This window comes from Styela clava, chromosome 9 (assembly GCF_964204865.1).
Source record: "Styela clava chromosome 9, kaStyClav1.hap1.2, whole genome shotgun sequence".
NCBI lineage: Eukaryota > Metazoa > Chordata > Ascidiacea > Stolidobranchia > Styelidae > Styela > Styela clava.
The window spans coordinates 8,731,143-8,749,090 of NC_135258.1; the positions used below are offsets into that span (position 1 = coordinate 8,731,143).

The following is a 17,948-nucleotide window of genomic DNA, read 5'->3' on the forward strand; positions in this document are numbered from 1 at the left end:
ACATCCATGGATTAATGTGTTTTATAACATATTTGATAGCTAATGATCATCGTTAATTAACCCATCAACATCAGTGGCATTCTTATCACTTTATTTCAATGATCATTGCAACGCTTTAGTTAATGAGTTGTTTAGAATAATTGCCACCTTTTATTACAGCTAAATTAACCTTTTGTTGGTGGGAATAGTCAATTTCATGAATATTATGCTTCCACTGAAAAAGCTGGTTTTCCACAAAAAATGGAAATAAATTTATAATAATATTAAAAAGTATTATCCAGTTATGTGTAAAATATTGATTATGGTAATACTTTTTGATATTTTCCTACGCTAATGTATGATACACACCCCATTATTTTAGAAATTAAATTTTGTCATGAAAGTAGGCTACTTTTTATATGTAGAGAAATACGGTAATGTCAAAAAAAAATAGATATAGTGAGTATTGACAATATGATTGTTCTAGATTAAAAAGCATTGATTGCAAGACAGTATTCTAGATAACATAAACTATTTATTGGTATATATGGACATCTATAGCATTTTAGAGCATCGAAGCACTTGATATGCATAGAATTTATTAGTCCTATTACAGTCATTTCTAAAAAGTGCACAATTAATAAGCAATGCAACATTAAATATAGTCATGCATATCATTTGAAAAATGATCCAATATAAGTGAAAATTTTAGTGTTATTAGAGGTATTATGACCTTGATATTGTGTTGATAAAATCTACAGATATGCATATATAGTTTTATGGTATGTGAGGCATATACACTCCCTGTTTTTATGAAGTAGTTTTTAAAATATGAAAAAGAATTTGTGGTTTGGTCATGGGTGATAGAAAGGTATTTGCAGAAAGTGGAAGGTATTGTGAGTTGGGTATGCTATATAAGAATGACTGTCAATGAAGCCTTTAGGATTTAAATGCAGATAAAATATTGTCATTATAATATAGTAAGTAAACGCACACATGGTAGGAAGCAAATGGTATATATTTTGCTACTGTTTCAAATGCTTCAGGCAAAGGTTACTATTTGAAACTTTGGCAAAACTTATTTGTGTCTCATGCTATGTATAAGTCTGTCAGCAATACCCTTAGTGGCACCTTTACTAGTAATAGAAATATTCCACCTAGGCAGAATTGCACTTTAAACCTACACAATGTAATGATAGATGCATTATCACCCCAGTGTTAGGTTATTTTAATGCTTACTATGTCTATAACCTTTTTACATATCGGTGATGGAATAATTCCACATAGACAGAATTTAACTGTATTTTAAAGGCTTTTTCAATTGATTCTTTATATAAAAATGTTGTATATTTAGACTTCCTTTAAAATTTTCATGTGTGAAATTTTTCATGGTAAAATTTTTCATATACAGCAGCAACAATTATTTCTTGAATTTCCACAGAAATTTTCTAGCTATTTAATCTCTACTTATTAATTTAAGCTAACAAAATCTTCACTAGGCCTATACGTTTTTCATCACTGTATAAACATTTTTCATTTTTAACATTTCAGATCAGCCGGTAGTAATATACTCGGATCAAGTCCGAATTTAATGATGTCAAATTATAACAGTCCGAATAGTATCTCATCCCAATCTACTGCTGCTATATTCTCTCAAGGACATCGATATAAAAACGATCGAGACTCTCCTGCTAATTCTTCACAATCAAGTAACTCACCTAAAATGGAAATCAGTGATCATAACTCTCTTCATATTAATGAAAGTAGGATGCTTGATGCTAGAATGTTTTATTTTGTTAAAACTTTTATTTTAGACAAAATTTAGCTCGGTGGTATGGCGCATGGTTTTTAGCGTTAGGAATATGCTCGCCACCGCACGCACCCTTCACCATCAAGTCCATGCTTCCAAATAAATGGCTAACTAATCCCATACCCGGCATGGACTGACACCCATACCCGACATTATCCGTTTTCCTTTCCCCCGTGATAAATATGTAAATCCTTTACTATACTATCCTATAAATAAGTTTATGAATGGGTTGTTGCCAAATAGGCTAAATTGAATGGACTTCTTTATTTTATTATATTATTTTTCAAACCTGGTTATTACTTTAATGTTACTTTCAACTTCAAATATGGCTTTGCTAAATAATATCTTAAAAGGTGATTCTTGCGGAAAATTGCGGAGTGGATTTTTGTGCAGAGCCTTGTTCATAGCAGCGTAAAAATGATGTATAAAAGTCACTATTTTAATATATTTAGTTTATATTTTTAGAGATTTTACTTCATTGTGTGACTAATTGTATCAAATAAGAAATGAATTCTCTTCACACTAGATGATTTTAATTTTATTTCAAATTATGTGGCACACTGCGTTTCCATACATGTCAAGTTTGCTGTGCCTGTGTTATACTGTTCATTTCAATTCTAATCCTTGATTTTTCTATGAATAATATATAATTGCATAAGTTTATTTTTATTAATGTGATTATTCCACCCTTATCGACATAATTTGACCTTTTCAAAACTTTTCTCACGACAGATGGAAAATCGAACAAGCGAGGAAGTGCGAGTGATTATATTCTTCAAATCCAGCAGGATAATGAAACGCTCAGACGAGAAATCGATATAAAGGTACTGTCTAATAAAGTTTGAATAATTTGATTTTTCTATGTAGAATAGGACATCCCCGTTTTCGGTCAAAAAAATTGTTAAATAATGCATGATCATGTGAAAGTCTGGGATAAAAATTAATTTAAAAAGCATATGACTCATTTCAGGCAGGGTTATTTACAGAGTTTTGGGGTTTTACAGAAAATGTAGTGACATTGCAGGTTAAATCTCGGCTTCGAATCCCATGACCACAACCTCACCCAGAATGTGATAAAACAGCTAGGTCATGCCAAACTGAATAGATTATGGTCCTTCCAAAACTAAGGTAGCCGTTTAACAGCTGCTGTGTGTCTCTGCTTATTCATTACAAGTTTGCCTGAAGCAATATCCCAATTTCTGGCATCAACATTTTGATATTTGATAATATATTTCAATTTTCATAGAATTGGACAGATTATAAATTTTAATCCAATTATGATAATATAGATATTTTATAAATCGAATTACATCTGTCATCACAATACCTTTTTAATCAAACATGTGTCATTGTGACTAATTTTAAACATTTTTTTACAAATCATATTTTCATATGCCTTTCTTATATAAACCGTGTTTCATGGACAAAACATTTTACTTCTGCAACTTTATTTTTGTACAATGCCAGCTATGTTGGTTAACAGTGGAGACACTATGACAGAGACTATAGAATTAAAGTTCAATTAGTTCAGAGATTAACCTAGAGGCGCAGACAGCCAGTCCAGGAACATTTCGGACGTTTAAGATATACCCTTTAGAAATGTTCAATACATGTCTGAACCTATCCATCTGATTTATTACCTCTTGTGCCCTCATGAATATTTCATCATTTGTATATTTTACTCGATGCATAGCATGCTCTATCTTAGTTAGGTTTTTCAAAATTTGACTAATAGGGAAACAGTTCTAAATAACAATTCTACATTTTATTTTAATTCTCAGTGTGAGGTAATGTCAGAATCTCTTATCGCTGTCAGAACTGAATCATTTCCAATTTTTGTTTTAAATATTTTGTATATTTCGAAGCTAATTCAACAAAGAACAGTCAAACATCAAAGATTTTCTAAAAAATTGGGTTGTGCACTCCATGGATGTAACTAATTAAATTGTTGCACCTGTCCATCATATTATATATTTTTTACAAATAACATTTTTCATACTTTCACTCAGAGCAAGGCTCTGCCATATTAGAGAATTACTGAAATGTTTCTGGTTTGGCATTGGGCCTACTCAATTTTTTTTACATCAAAGTGAAATGGTGTCAATGGGGTTTTAGCCAGAGATTGTTAACAAGCGATGCCGTCATAGTAAGGTAAAGCATTACGCTCTATCCTCTGGACCATACATCACCCATTGAATAAACAATGTCAATATAAATATTAATGCTTTTTCTTTTGTTTTCTGAATAAGGTGTAACGTATAGTAAACATAATTATCTTTATATTGCAGGAAAGTAAGCTACAGACAAACATGAACAGCATAAAAAACTTTTGGAGTCCCGAATTGAAAAAAGAAAGAGCTTTGAGGAAAGAAGAAAGCACGAGAGCTACTGTTCTGAGAGAACAATTTAAAAGTTCGCAGGATGAAAATCAGGTTTGTATCGTTTCATCAACCGAATTTTCATCAAAATTAGGGGTGGAGAATTACTTTCTGAATGAACCAGTCACAATTAATATACTTGGTTACGGGACTGCAGGCTCAATATGAAACTGTGAATAAAAGCAGTTTATTTACAAATAACTAACATAACAGCTAGTTTACCTAGTAATTTTTTCTAATCTTATGGAATGGAATTTTTTACGGTGGTCATTGCCTACCCGGTGGTTTCATGATTTGAACCAAAGATTTTAACCTAAGATGCCGTTATACTTTTAACATTCGACTAGAGCACCCACAGATACAGTCATGGAGAGAAACAATTTTGACATTTTTTTTATTTATTGTTATATTAGAATCTTCAGCTGACTATTCAAGCACTACAAGATGAATTAAGAGCACAAAGAGATCTGAATCAATTGTTACAAGATGACATGTCAGGATCACATAACAGAGATTCTAATAATTTGACTTCTGGGTCATTTTCTATTGATACAAGGTGCATCCTGGATTTTTATTCTAGTGTTTTAACTATCTTTAAACGCTTTTGAAAGCGTTCATCGCAGGGGTTGAGCAACTTTTCCCCCAAAACTGTACAGAAATGAGGATTCCATGAGAATTTACCATCGACCACCGACTTCGGACTGACAAAAATTTGTCTTTGACTCTATACTCAAAGAGTCGTAAAAATTTCATGTTTGAATCAATCCCACTTCAGTTTTAAAAAAAGTTTTGATTACAAAACCTTGCATATGCAAGTTAACATCACTTACCGAGTTAGCATACTTATGCTTTCGAGCTCCTATGGGAACTCTTCTTCCATCACAATCGAAAGTCTTGGCGCCAATCTTGCTACAGCCACACCGACAAAGGACAACTTATTTTTATAAACTTTTTGTTCTCTTGATGCTACATTTTTATACCCTATAATATTCAGCAGTTATTCCAATTATTCCCTGAAGATTATCATTTGGTGATTAATTATTTACGCTTCCCGATATCATATCTTTCCGATCCTTTCAAGTTCGGTCTGATAATCCTGCAACTTAATTATAGGATCCTACAAGAGGAAGTTGATAGATTAACACGAGAAAATGAACTTTTACAAAGAACAATGGAGGAAATGGAATCGAGAATAGAAGCTCAACGACAAACATTAGACGCGAGAGACGAATCTGTCAGAAAGTTACTAGAGATGTTGCAAAGCAAAGGTATCGATTTTTAAACACAATTTTCTCAAAGTTATGCGTATTCACTTGAAAGTAAAGGAGACTCATCTCTGAACGAAGGTATGGTGAAAAACCACCAAAAACGTGAAAAACCTCCAGAAATGTTGCAAAACGTTGCAAAAATGGTGGAAAAACCCTGGAAACCTTGCACTGAAATGCTAAAACAAACTCAAACTGTATGGATTTACAGTGGTACATTACTGTGCCTACATGCAAATGCTGATTGAGTTTGTATGGTATTGACAATTTCCATAGGCTAGTTCGGTTATCTTTTATCACTTTTTTGAAGAATTGATTAAACCTGGGATAGGAAGTGTTTGCGATGAAGCTTACTCATAATAAATCAATATACAACTGGTAAGAACTAGCAAAAATTTTTAGTTTTACTGACATTTCGAATGTATAGATAGAGTGTAGACAGTGGCTCCCAATGTTTCCAGTGCTGTGTGGGCCGTTCTAAAAATGTGCCCCAAAGTTATGCCCCCTTCAAATAAAACAAATTGGCTGTCTCAATTACGAATAATTTTTTGCATAAAAACTGCACGCTTAGCTTCCTAGAGTTCCACTTTTTTTCTAATGCACTCCAGTGACTGGTACTTTCATTTTGCTATTTCGTTTTCATCTTATGCATGCAAAGCTTGTGAACCCTTGGCTGGGAAGCACTGGTATAGACAGACTGCAAAAAGATTGTCTGTTCAAAATGTTGTGCAGAATAGCTACTGGCCTATGAACTTGTTGCAATTAACTTGTGAAAACAATGAAAAATTTTATTTAATCCAATGGTCTGCTTTTACCCAAGAATTTTTGTTTGATTTTCAGCAATATCGCAGCAAGATGAGGATGCTAGTGAAACCGATTCATTAAGAATGCAATTGGTTGAAGCTGAAGCAAGACAAGCTCAACTTGATTCTTTAATTATGGAAAGAAATTGTGAAATCAGTCAGTTGAAAAAGGTATTTATTGCTTCAGTTTTTTTCGCTGCAACTGTCGAGTGTGAGTTTTTCCATCTTGTTTATTGTGACATTGCATTTTTATTTTACTTGACCAAGATTCAAGAGTAAAGGTAGGAACCGCTGTTGAATTTTATTGTGTTGCAACTGTTGATATATCGATTCACTGAAACAGTTGATTGAATTTCGCAAATTTTGGCGAGTTCATTATTTTTGCATTCGTACATGTTCATTCTGATCGAGACTCTCCAGCAGACGCTAATAAGTAACTGGATATCATTATTATTGCCTATCAAATGATTACATTCAACCCAATCTTCCAATGGGCATGAAATTTCCTAAAATTTTGTGGCTTGTTTTGGATTCGATTTATCTACTTCATGAACTTTCTATTATTTAGCGCTTGTTCATACCAAAAATTACGGATTCTGTTTTTTCACACATCAATCAGAGTCAGATGCTATTGACTCTAATATCTTCTTCATAAATCATAAAATCAAGAATCGTGACCATTTGCATTACATGAATTACCGGTACCCTTCCATTTGTTACCCTTGTTGATACGCATTGCATGGTTAGGTCAAATTTTGGGTACTTCCGAAATATGTGAACCAAGATGGCAGACACTGGACCGTAGTATGTGTACCAGGTTAGGGTTAGGCCATAATTTGATTCCAATTTTCCTTATTTTAGTTTTATTATGAGTTCGGGGACTAGCCAAGTGACTCCGTAAGTTTTAGAGCCGGAAATTATGGCCCAACGCTAACCTGGTACACATACTACGTTCCGGTGATCGCCATCTTGGTGCACATACTTCTTGAGTACCCATTAATCTTAGTTAATGTCAGGCAATTTGACAACAGTTGCATGCTTGAAAGGAGTGAAAACTATTATCATTTTCATCACAATCATTACATTTCAGAATATATCAAACAGTCCTGTGATACCAGATAACATCCCTAAGATCCAATCATTGCAAGCAATCATAAGTATGAAGGTATGTCATTGCATTGTTATTATTATCCATCAAATTTTGTTTTAAATTTCACATGATAGTGAGGGATGCCACGAGCAGATATAGGCTACATTTTGTACTGTCTGTTGAGCGATTTCAAAGGGTAGAATTCTGTTTCCATTGTGTGCAGGCATGCATAAGACCAGAAATATCTTATTTCTACCTTTTACTGTACGGACTGCTATTTATTAAGTTGTTAGGATTGGATGTTCAAATTTATTCTCGGGATGATGAAAGCCTATAAGAGACTTAATCATATGGTGAACCACGGCCTCCCATCCGGTTACCAGGTCATGTTGGGTATGGGAACAGTTTACCTGTTATTTCAGATACACGGACTGGATTGGAGATGAAGATCTAACCTACAAGCCACATTCTATAAACTATCCTGTGACCGTGATAAGTCCATAAATTATCTTGCACATAATTATCATCAACAGGATTTGAACCTGTGCATCTGCCCAGGGTAATTAGAGCTACAATGGCCAGTATGTTTTCAATACTTAGCTCAATTCATGGACCATGCAGTACTTGGACCCTATCAAGACTTCGTGGTAGGTAGGTGATATTTTTGCACCACGGTGGTGAATATAAGCAAGCCTGTTAGACGGGAAAGGGGCATAAATACAAGACCTTGAATTTACCTCTTTTTTAATAACTCGTTGTAATCTTGTGCAATTTGTAGGATGGAAAGTTGGCAATTCTTGAAAGAGATCTGAATCAACTGGAAGAAGAAATGGCTCAAATGAAACGAGAAGGTTGTGTGTCAAGTGAGGAAAGACAAGAAGAACTAAAACAACTTGAAGTTTATAAAAGTCATTCCGCATTTATGAAGTCCAAGGTACGCCATGCATAACTGTAAAGAACAGTTGTTCCCCCCTGTTCTTCTATAAATAATATTGGGTCTTGCTTTTAAAAAATTAAATCAAATTTTTAATTTTTCGATGAAATATACACTAAAATATTGAATTTATGCCTTGTTCCGAGTATTCAATATAAAGGATAAATGTAAATGGTCGAAGTTGTTATTTCTAAAATTGAACCATTATCAAAATTTCCTTCCCTTGAGGTTAGTCAGTCAAAAGACACAAATATATAACAATCTGAACTTAATGTCGTTATTTTTAAAAGCGGTTTTCACAAAATGAATTTCATTCATAATTATGTCTATTTTGTCATCTCACTAAGTATTTTGTCCTGTATATGTGATAAGCTGGGTTCTATATATAATAGATATATTAATAATTTAACGATGAGGTATTGGAACGATGATACAATAAAGTGCACAATGCTGTATGCTTATCTATAGGCATTAGACTTGTCTTTTCTTATGCAGAATATCAGAAATAGCTAGAGCCTTTTCGGAATTTACGGATGGTATATGTCATTCATCTTATTCTGTATATGTCAGAAAATAACGGACTTAAATTGAGTTTTAGATTTGTCATTTCAGCTTCTGTATTTTAGGTTTAGAAAAGTTTTTTTTATGAATAGTATTCAGACTACTACATAGTATTTTTTATTGAAAATCGACATGGGATTCACTACTATTAGAGTTTGACTTGGGATCTTTGTATACTGTAAATTCAATGTATATTTCAATCAATATTAGGTATCAATTTTCTAATGTCTAATGTTTAGAACTATAAAATTTTTTGTAAAATTTGACATTACATTTGCCTCTACTGTAATATGTAAAAATACTAGTACTATTGAAAATGAGGTACCGGTAATTTGAATATAAGTTTGAAAAAACTTAAAATTATGCCGATTCCGAAAGTTATTTTGAATTTTTATTGGTGGCTGTTTTTATTATCGTACTGACATGAATTGGTTCAAGTCTTGTACAAATCAGTATTCACTAACACGCTATTGTACATTATAACTACTGGTACCTGATATCTATTGGCATTTGAGTGGTCGTTTGTAAACTTGGACTGAATACATTCACGCTGGTTTCGAAATTCTTATATATATTATACATGATCTCTGTATTTTCAGATTGAACAATTAAAATGCGAACTTCAGAAGAAAGATACGATGTTAGTTACAATGCAAACCAAACTTGATACATTAAACAACCAACAGTCGGATAGCAGACAACACATTGATGTACTGAAAGAATCATTAGCAGCAAAAGAACAACGGGCTGCAATACTGCAAGCTGAGGTCAGCATTCTAAATTTTTAGTTTCAAATATTTTTTATACAAAAATTTCGATGCAATTTTAAGCGATATCGCAAGCTTTCGACTAAATTGAAAATGTTGCTAATAAAAGAGTTGCAATTGATGATCGATGTGGTGCGATATCTAGTGGTACAACTATTAGATTCACTATGTTGGCTTCGTAGATAACTCATCTCGCATTCAAATCCCATGCACACCACCCCACCCGGGGTAGGCAAATCTGAACACAGGGAACAGGAAAGTATCTGGGCCTCCCAAATATAGTAACTTCATATATGTTGTTAAATATTACCTGCTACTCGTACCATGTTTTGTTGGATAGAAATGTGTGACCGAGCGTTATATAAAAAAATTGAAAAAAAAAAGATTCTGAAAAACAGTTTGTTTCTAATGTTTCTAATTTCGTTTTACCTTCCCTCAATCAATCAGTCAGCATTGTACAATGTTGATAAAATTATCTTCAAAAATTTCTTTGCCCATTTGTATTTCGGTGCTCCAGAAGTGTAGGCTATGTCCCAATACGGAGGTTTTAATTTTGTTTGCCTATTTTACATCAAGTTGTGTAAAGGGACGGAAGCCTATGGGCAGGGGGTAGGTATATTCACTTGGCTAACACAGACAATCTTCGAACATTGTGATAGAACTAAAATAAAGAATGAAATTATCCTAATTCTAACCTGGTACACCTACTACGGGAGTAGTATTTCCATGTAAAACTGATAGGTTTCAATTTGACACATTATTAAATGTTGGATACAACCCAAACATTTTATTCTCAAGTAGTCATATATTTTTCTTCAATGTTTTTTGGCAAACTCTTACCTGTCAAACCTTACCTCAGATGTCTGACTAACAAAGTAGTTGAACTTCCGCCAATATCGTTTTCTTCTGTATTACTTTATGCAAATTATTCGACATTTTACATTCTAATTGGATTTAAAATCGTTTCTAAAGATTGTTTCATAATTTTTCTTTGTTGTTTAATGTTCTGTGGTCAGGGATCTGGATTTGATCATAGTAAAATGTAAATTGATTCCTTATAAGTTCTTAAGAGCAATTACCAGTCTGTCTGTTACTGTAACTTAAGCATCAAAATATTGTCGACCCATTGATCCACATTTTCTTTTTGAACTTGTTATGATTATACATTGTTATAATATTAAATGCTCCCCGGTTCAAACCAAGGACATATCGAATATTCTCATCGATTCAGAATTAATTATATTCAATATTTTGAATTCTTGATTTTATGAATAACTTAGAATAGTTCCATTCGAAAAAATTATTATTTAAAACAATTGAAGTTTTGCAGTATTAACAAAAATGCCTTTAATATATTTATAGAAACTACATGAAATAGAGAACGTGTCATTGTTCATCTTAACTTCCAGCATTTTAAAATTCGAACACTGACATGTATGTGTTCTATGCTAAATGTGAACTAGGATTTATTCAATATTTCATATTTAAAAAGTTTCATTTTAAGATCTATTGGGATTATTGGGAAGAGTAGAGTCATTTATTCGGTTTTTCCTGGTTTAAACTGATATCAAAATCAACCGTCACCCCTGTTAGCGACTAATTCGACCCCAAAATTTTTTCAGGTTGATTCACTGCGGACCAGACTAGAAGAAAAACAACAAATTCTCGACAGAAAACAAGAACAATTAACGGTGATGCAGGAAGAGAGAAGTAGTAGTGGGAGTGAGGTTGCTCATCTACAAGATACTTTGGAAGTTAAAGACAGAAAGATCACCGTTTTACATAGAAAGGTTGGTGTAATACTTCCGAATTCTTTGTGTATTAGTGTCTGATTATCTAGATCAGTGTTCTCAATTTTTCATTATTCGCCTTCCTTGGCCTCTCAATATTTGTGACTCCCTGCTCTTCTGCATTTCCATCAATCTTTTTGTGCTGCACATTTCAATAATAAAAAAAACGATAAATGAGAGCAAACAAGAAATGTGTTACAGTCAATAAATTTAGAAATCACAGTCAATCTACTTTCAAGTAATATAGGTATTTCAATTGGAACCTAGTGAAGGCCTTTCTTTGTGACCTCAGACTGTACTTGGCCATGGCGTCCAGTATCCAAATAATACTAATATCTATGAATTTATGTTTGCTCAAATATGGGCTGATGTTGAAATGCATTACAAAGATTTGGCCAATCAAGATCTAATAATCAGTAAAGGTGATTTGCAAAAGAATATAGAGCAATTTTTTTCTTTTTTTTTAATTGGCATTTGTCCCAAAATGGTGAAATAAAACATGCACTATTTTTGAGAAAAGGACATAAAGGTTGAATGTGAATTTTCTTCTAAACCATAATTGATGAGTCTGTTATGTGACAATAGGAAATCAATATCAGGTGTTTATTGGCAATATTATAATAATTAATAGATTAGATTGGTTTAATCAGGAGATTATTGGAATGGGGAATTACTTTATCATCCACATACAGCCCGCCAGCCAGTTTTCTGTGGCTCGCACTGTAAATAAGTTTGTAAGCAGACTTCTTAAATTTTTAGTAATTTTTAAAGGCTATAATATATTTCGTGATTTCGTGATTGCGATTGTTCCGGCCATCTACATCCAAATGTCGGTTCTCCTTATTAGGCATGTATCAATCTATTTTTTCCCATTCCTCACCGAACTGTGCGTTCTATTCGACAAACTCGAAAACTCCAGGTTATTTTTATTCCGTTGTATCTTTTCTATTAACTTTCATGTTGGCCTCGATTGTTGGTTGATATATTAGTTTGGTGGAGATGTTTGCGGCCCGCAATGAATTTTTCAATGTGAAAGTGAATGTGGCCCGTGACACTAAAAGGTTGGGCAGGTCTAGTCCATTTGAATATTCAACACTATCTAGTTTTAAATTTCTTCTTCCTGATTTCAATTTCATCGTTAACATGAAACGAGTCATTTGATATTAACGCTAATATTATGTCACGTTCACTATAATGATTGATGCCTATTGCTTTCTGTATCCTGTATAGACGTAGTATTGACGTGTATAACATCCTGATGACGTATGTTTTGGAGAAACATTTCTCAGTGTGAATTTAGAGTATGAATTCCGTAGATAACCTTTGCATTTGATGCCAACTTCAGGTATTCAAAATAATGATATTAGAAAAAATATTTCCTTCAAGAATATTCCTTATTGAATTTCGAATCAATGGTTGATTGGTATAATCTGCCTGCATAGAAGCTATGGTTGTCCACATCTGATTATTCGATATTCTTCAGCAATAAATTTTGATTCAAATATTTTGAATTGACGACATTTTTTAATGCAAAAAAAGCCAGAGAATGAAGGAATTACAATTTCAGACCATAAATGGCATTTTTTTTTATAAAAAAAAATTTTCGATCATCAGATTTCTCCAAAAAATATATTTATTTAATGGCTTCAATTCAAATTTTAATTTTTCTAGTCCATAAAAGTAGATCAGTTTGAGATTTATTAAATTTCAATATTCACTGAGATTAAAATCAACCCTTCACTGTACCACTTTCACTGTTCATGATTTGCGAAGCATTTTAGTCGTAATAGATTTTTAACTCGACCTTTGGTAGCCTTTTAAAAGCTATCTTTGTGAAATAGTACCAACCATTTGCGCAGATCTCAACATTGTCACTTTTTTATAAATGAATACGTGACTCTGTATACTTATAAATAAATAATATATATTCCTAACTAAGCCAATTAACGGACATGTAAGGTAGGGAGAATTGAACAGGAACTAGTTTGTGAATAAATTGGCATAATGAGAACTGGCTGGCAAGTATCTGGTATATACAAGCATCCGTAATACATGTGCTAGTATTCTCGGAAAATTCAAATTTGTAGGTAGTATAAGATTAATAGGCTTCCAGTTATTTTCCAACTTTGGAACTGAACATTTTATTGAAAAAAATACAAAAAAAAAAAAAATCTGAACCCACTGCCAAAATATATTATCAAAATGATGAGTCATTGCCATAAAGTCTAGGTGTGAAAAATCCAGATGAAGGCAATTAATGAATGGTCTAACAAAACAGTGACTATTTAACTCATAACTTTGTTATGTGAGAACTTTGAGTTTGAAAATTCAAAAACCTGGAGTTGGATTGTATACAACTGTATACATAAGTGAATCTCATTTCTGTCTCCCCTAATTTTTTAAATGTTCATGGCACTCTGGTATTATATTGTGTTCCTATATTTGATTACACCCTTCAAGTCTTTGAGAATTGATATTCACTAGTTCAGATTTAGGAATACATATACTAATACTCAAAAAGTTATCTATTGTAGAGTCTAGTGAATATCAAGCCTAATGATTTTTATTTGTTTAACATTGTATTATTTTACGCATAGTCGTGTTCTACTATTACGCTTCATTGTGCGCAAATTTGACGCAAACTAATTACTCTTACCATATTGGCACGATTACGTACAGACGTGATCATGTATTATTATATTTTGATACGTTTCTACGCAATATTTGCATATCTAATCACATAGTGATTTTTATACTTTTTTACACATATATTTTTGGACAAGCATTATGTGGCTGGCTGAATACGTTACAAGTCAGTCATGCTTGTTCTATTTATTAAGAAATTTTTGAATACGAACATGATTGCAGGTAGAAATTGGTATTTTTTGAGTATATTTTTGGTTATGCATACTCAAATAAGCAAATAATTTCTTCCATTAATTTAGTGTTATTTACCTATATGTACCTTCATTAATAATATTATCTGAAATATGAATATTTTATATTTAAACCTGACGCAACATTATTTAGTGCAAGTCTAAATAACTAAACTGCAATGGTCATTTTGTGAGCAAAATTGTGTTTGAACATTCAAAATAAATTTTGTGAATTTTTTTCAGTCCAAGAATATACTCAAATGCTAAGTTTTCATGCCGTGATACTTCCCATATGAATATTATAAAGCAACATTTCAATATTCAATATGTGCAAAATAACTTTTATATTTTTATTTAAAAAAAAATGACGCATGCGAGCAGCTTTGGATCGCGACCTTCGAATTGGGGAACACCATGTTAGCTCATTTTACTTAGTAGTTGGGTCGGACTATGCTTATGGTATGTCTATTCATAAAATACTCGAGCCCTAACTGGTTGATCATGTCTACTGTCTTAATGTGTAATGAATCGGACATGTTGTCTTTAAATATTACCCAATTTCCAGTATTTTGCCTTTTTTATGTTTGTAATATGTTTGCTAACATTATTAAAAAAAAAGCAAAAAATAATTTATTCCCATTCATGAAATTTTATTTGCATTTTTGTGGAAATTGTACTTTCAATTCTGAAACTATAATAATACTATTTATTAAATTAGTTCAGGTCAGTTAATTAGTGATTAGTTAAGAATTTAAGTAATATTTAAATGACTGTAAATATTAATATGTCTATCGTACAGAAGTTTTTAATCTGTGCTGATTGCTTCCTGTCTCGTCAACATAAACCAGTATCTAATTTCCGTATATCTTTTCAAATTTTTTGGCGTGATTCGGAAATATGATATGTGGTACAGACCAATATAATGAATGTATGTCTCTCGAGATCATTTTTTATATTCAATTGTTTGATCATAATGTCACTATTCTAAAAATACATATCAGCGGCTAGTCGTGATCATAGACAAAATTAATCTGTCCGAGATGCATGCTTTTTGACATATAATGACACATTTAAGTTCAATATAAATTGGAAAACACCCAAATTTTTGAGAAGAAGATATTTTTTATATTTGACCTGATGTGGTATTATGTATGATCAAGCGTGAAATAGTGATACATTGTGCTTCCTAATTCTATTTATTTATACCCCATGTTTGATTGGATTTAATATATCATGTGACCAAAGGACCAATATAGCACAGTTTGGCCTCCTTCGAAGTCGAGACTGTCGCTGCGTTAACGTTCGACGGAAATTCTTTGAGTGTTCTGTAGTATCATTAGTTTTGATGGATGATGACATCACATGGCTTGTTTCACTGAATTATTAGAATTTCTCGTTCTTTTTTTTTTTTGATCGGTCGGGTCATATATAAGAACCGTTTAGTTGCGGTGTCGGGTATTTAGTGTCTATTCAATTTGCTGGTGATACAAGATTGTGTGATATTTATTGACTTGAGAATTCTGTAGTTTTTGTTATTTATTTTATTTATTGGAATCATTTTTTGGAAAATACAATTTGAAAATATGCCGTTCGTTCTAAAAGTTAAGAAAAGGGTTAGTATGTTGATAATTACTATACTATTTTAGTTTATTTTCCTATTTTGCACCATAGAATATGTTTAAAAACATATTTTTGTTTTTGTTCAGATTGAAAGCCTGGCAGAAGTTGTTCGAGAGAAAGACAAGCAACTCGATGTCATAAAAGATCGACTTATTTCTTTGCAGCAAGACTCGAGTACGAGCGATTCCGCACTTAATACTATGGAGGAAGCGTTGACTGAAAAGGTATACGGTTATTAGATGAAATATAATTGACAGATTGGATTTTTTTTTAATTGAGTTGCATGTTAAGGTATATAGATAGTTAGGGCGAGTGTAAGATGGTATTCTTATCTGCTATATGCATTTGAAAGTTAGGAATGATGCAATATCATAATTATGAATATATATTAATTATATATCGGTAAATATCTGTGGTTACTTACTTGTACAAGGCCTATTATATATGGCCGTGGGACGCAATGAATATTTCCTTTGTGAGGAACATAATTTCAATATAAACTTGGTGTATAAAAGCACCACCACGTTTGTAACTTTGTTCAAAGATGAGTGACTATTATAAATATTTGTCAGGTAGCCTTGTACATTAAATTTGAGAAATACAGTAACATATTAAACTAAATTAGGTGAGCTAAAGCCAAATGGAAAATGTGAATAAAATCTTATTATGTTATTGCTGTCATCAGTCTTAGTTCAGTTAAATTAGGCTAAAATTCTTGATTTTGTACTTTACCAAATTCAAGAATCCCTTTATTCTTTTAGGAGAAAATCATCACTAGGCTTCGAGCGGAATTAGAAAATGGTGAAGATAAATGGAGAGAGGATTCTGATAGATTTGAAAGCGAGAGAAAATCATTCGAAATTTCATGCGAATCACTGAAGCAAGAATTATCTGAGAAAGAGGTAATATCTGTTTGCTTTTAGCATGATGACTGACCAGGGCTGTGAAGTCAAAAAAATTGAATCAGACTTTATAATTGACTTTATAATTAAACCTACCTTATTCTCTCAATAATGCTGGGAAAAATTAATACTTTTTTGAAGTAAATTGCGAATTTTATTATCACCATGGAAATTTGGAATTCCTACCCCAGACTAGAGACAGTTTGAAAATTTGACCCCGAGTGCCAATTCGACTCCATATCCCTGGGATAAATCCAGAGTTGTGATGAATAGGGGTCCTTAAAAATGTATAAAATAATGTTAGAAATAATCACATTCAAATAAACAAATTTGTTTATTTTTAAGGATTGGAACTGTTTATTATGACATCTTAACTGCGTAAAAATGGATCCAATTTCTTATTCAAATTAATTTTTAAGAAGATTTATGAATTAGAAATACATTTGGCCAGAGATAAGTTTCATGTTATTACATGGCCGTCTTTGGAAATTTGTATTAATATTTCTGTTCTTCTGACTTTTATGTTGGACTGTCAAAATATTGATCGTTGGTATGCCAATATGATTTTGAATATTTACCTTTTGAAAATTTAAAGATAGGTTCCAAATTATTGCATTTAAAATGCTTCATCCTAATCGTGTACATGTTTATTCATTAAATAGCATTTTCTTGAAGAAAAGTTATTGGATTTACTCTTGTTCACTATTTTCATCTCTCTGACCTAGATATGGCAAATTCAAAATCTGAGGGCATTAGAAAATTTTCTAGTTTTGCAGACAAATTTGATTAATCAAATTTTCAAGTTGTAACTATTTGAATACTTAAATTATAACTTGATTTACTTGGATATTTCAACAATTTGTGTATTAAAATCAAAATACTTCAAAAAACAACATTTTTTTTTAATAATTCAACCACTTTGAATTGTTCAATTTAAGAAATTTTTCTACATAGAATTCATTTTTTCAGACAAGTTTAAGTGATTTGAAAGAACATGCATCATCTCTTGCTTCTGCCGCACTAAAGAAAGATTCTCACATCAAACAAATTGAAATAAATCTTCAACAAACGACAGAAAAACTTGCTCAGGTTGAAACCCTATTGAAGAAGGTAATTATACATATTGAAGTGTAAATGTATTTGTGAACGTTCAGTCGATATTGTTTAATTTGG

At 32.2% G+C, this 17,948-nt stretch overlaps 1 protein-coding gene across 3 annotated transcripts in view; it reads left to right on the top strand.

Annotated features, from left to right (window-relative positions):
* LOC120340170 (ERC protein 2-like) overlaps positions 1 to 17,948 on the top strand; it is a 47,736-nt gene that overhangs the window by 22,007 nt on the left and 7,781 nt on the right. For all 3 annotated transcript variants that reach the window (XM_039408456.2, XM_039408458.2, XM_039408459.2), the window contains 13 exons: positions 1,531 to 1,742; positions 2,522 to 2,613; positions 4,078 to 4,221; positions 4,581 to 4,723; positions 5,281 to 5,435; positions 6,273 to 6,406; positions 7,326 to 7,400; positions 8,104 to 8,259; positions 9,420 to 9,587; positions 11,210 to 11,377; positions 15,960 to 16,097; positions 16,635 to 16,775; positions 17,745 to 17,885. In XM_039408456.2, coding sequence (XP_039264390.2) covers positions 1,531 to 1,742; positions 2,522 to 2,613; positions 4,078 to 4,221; positions 4,581 to 4,723; positions 5,281 to 5,435; positions 6,273 to 6,406; positions 7,326 to 7,400; positions 8,104 to 8,259; positions 9,420 to 9,587; positions 11,210 to 11,377; positions 15,960 to 16,097; positions 16,635 to 16,775; positions 17,745 to 17,885 — 1,867 coding nt within the window. The remainder of the gene's footprint in view (positions 1 to 1,530; positions 1,743 to 2,521; positions 2,614 to 4,077; positions 4,222 to 4,580; positions 4,724 to 5,280; positions 5,436 to 6,272; positions 6,407 to 7,325; positions 7,401 to 8,103; positions 8,260 to 9,419; positions 9,588 to 11,209; positions 11,378 to 15,959; positions 16,098 to 16,634; positions 16,776 to 17,744; positions 17,886 to 17,948) is intronic.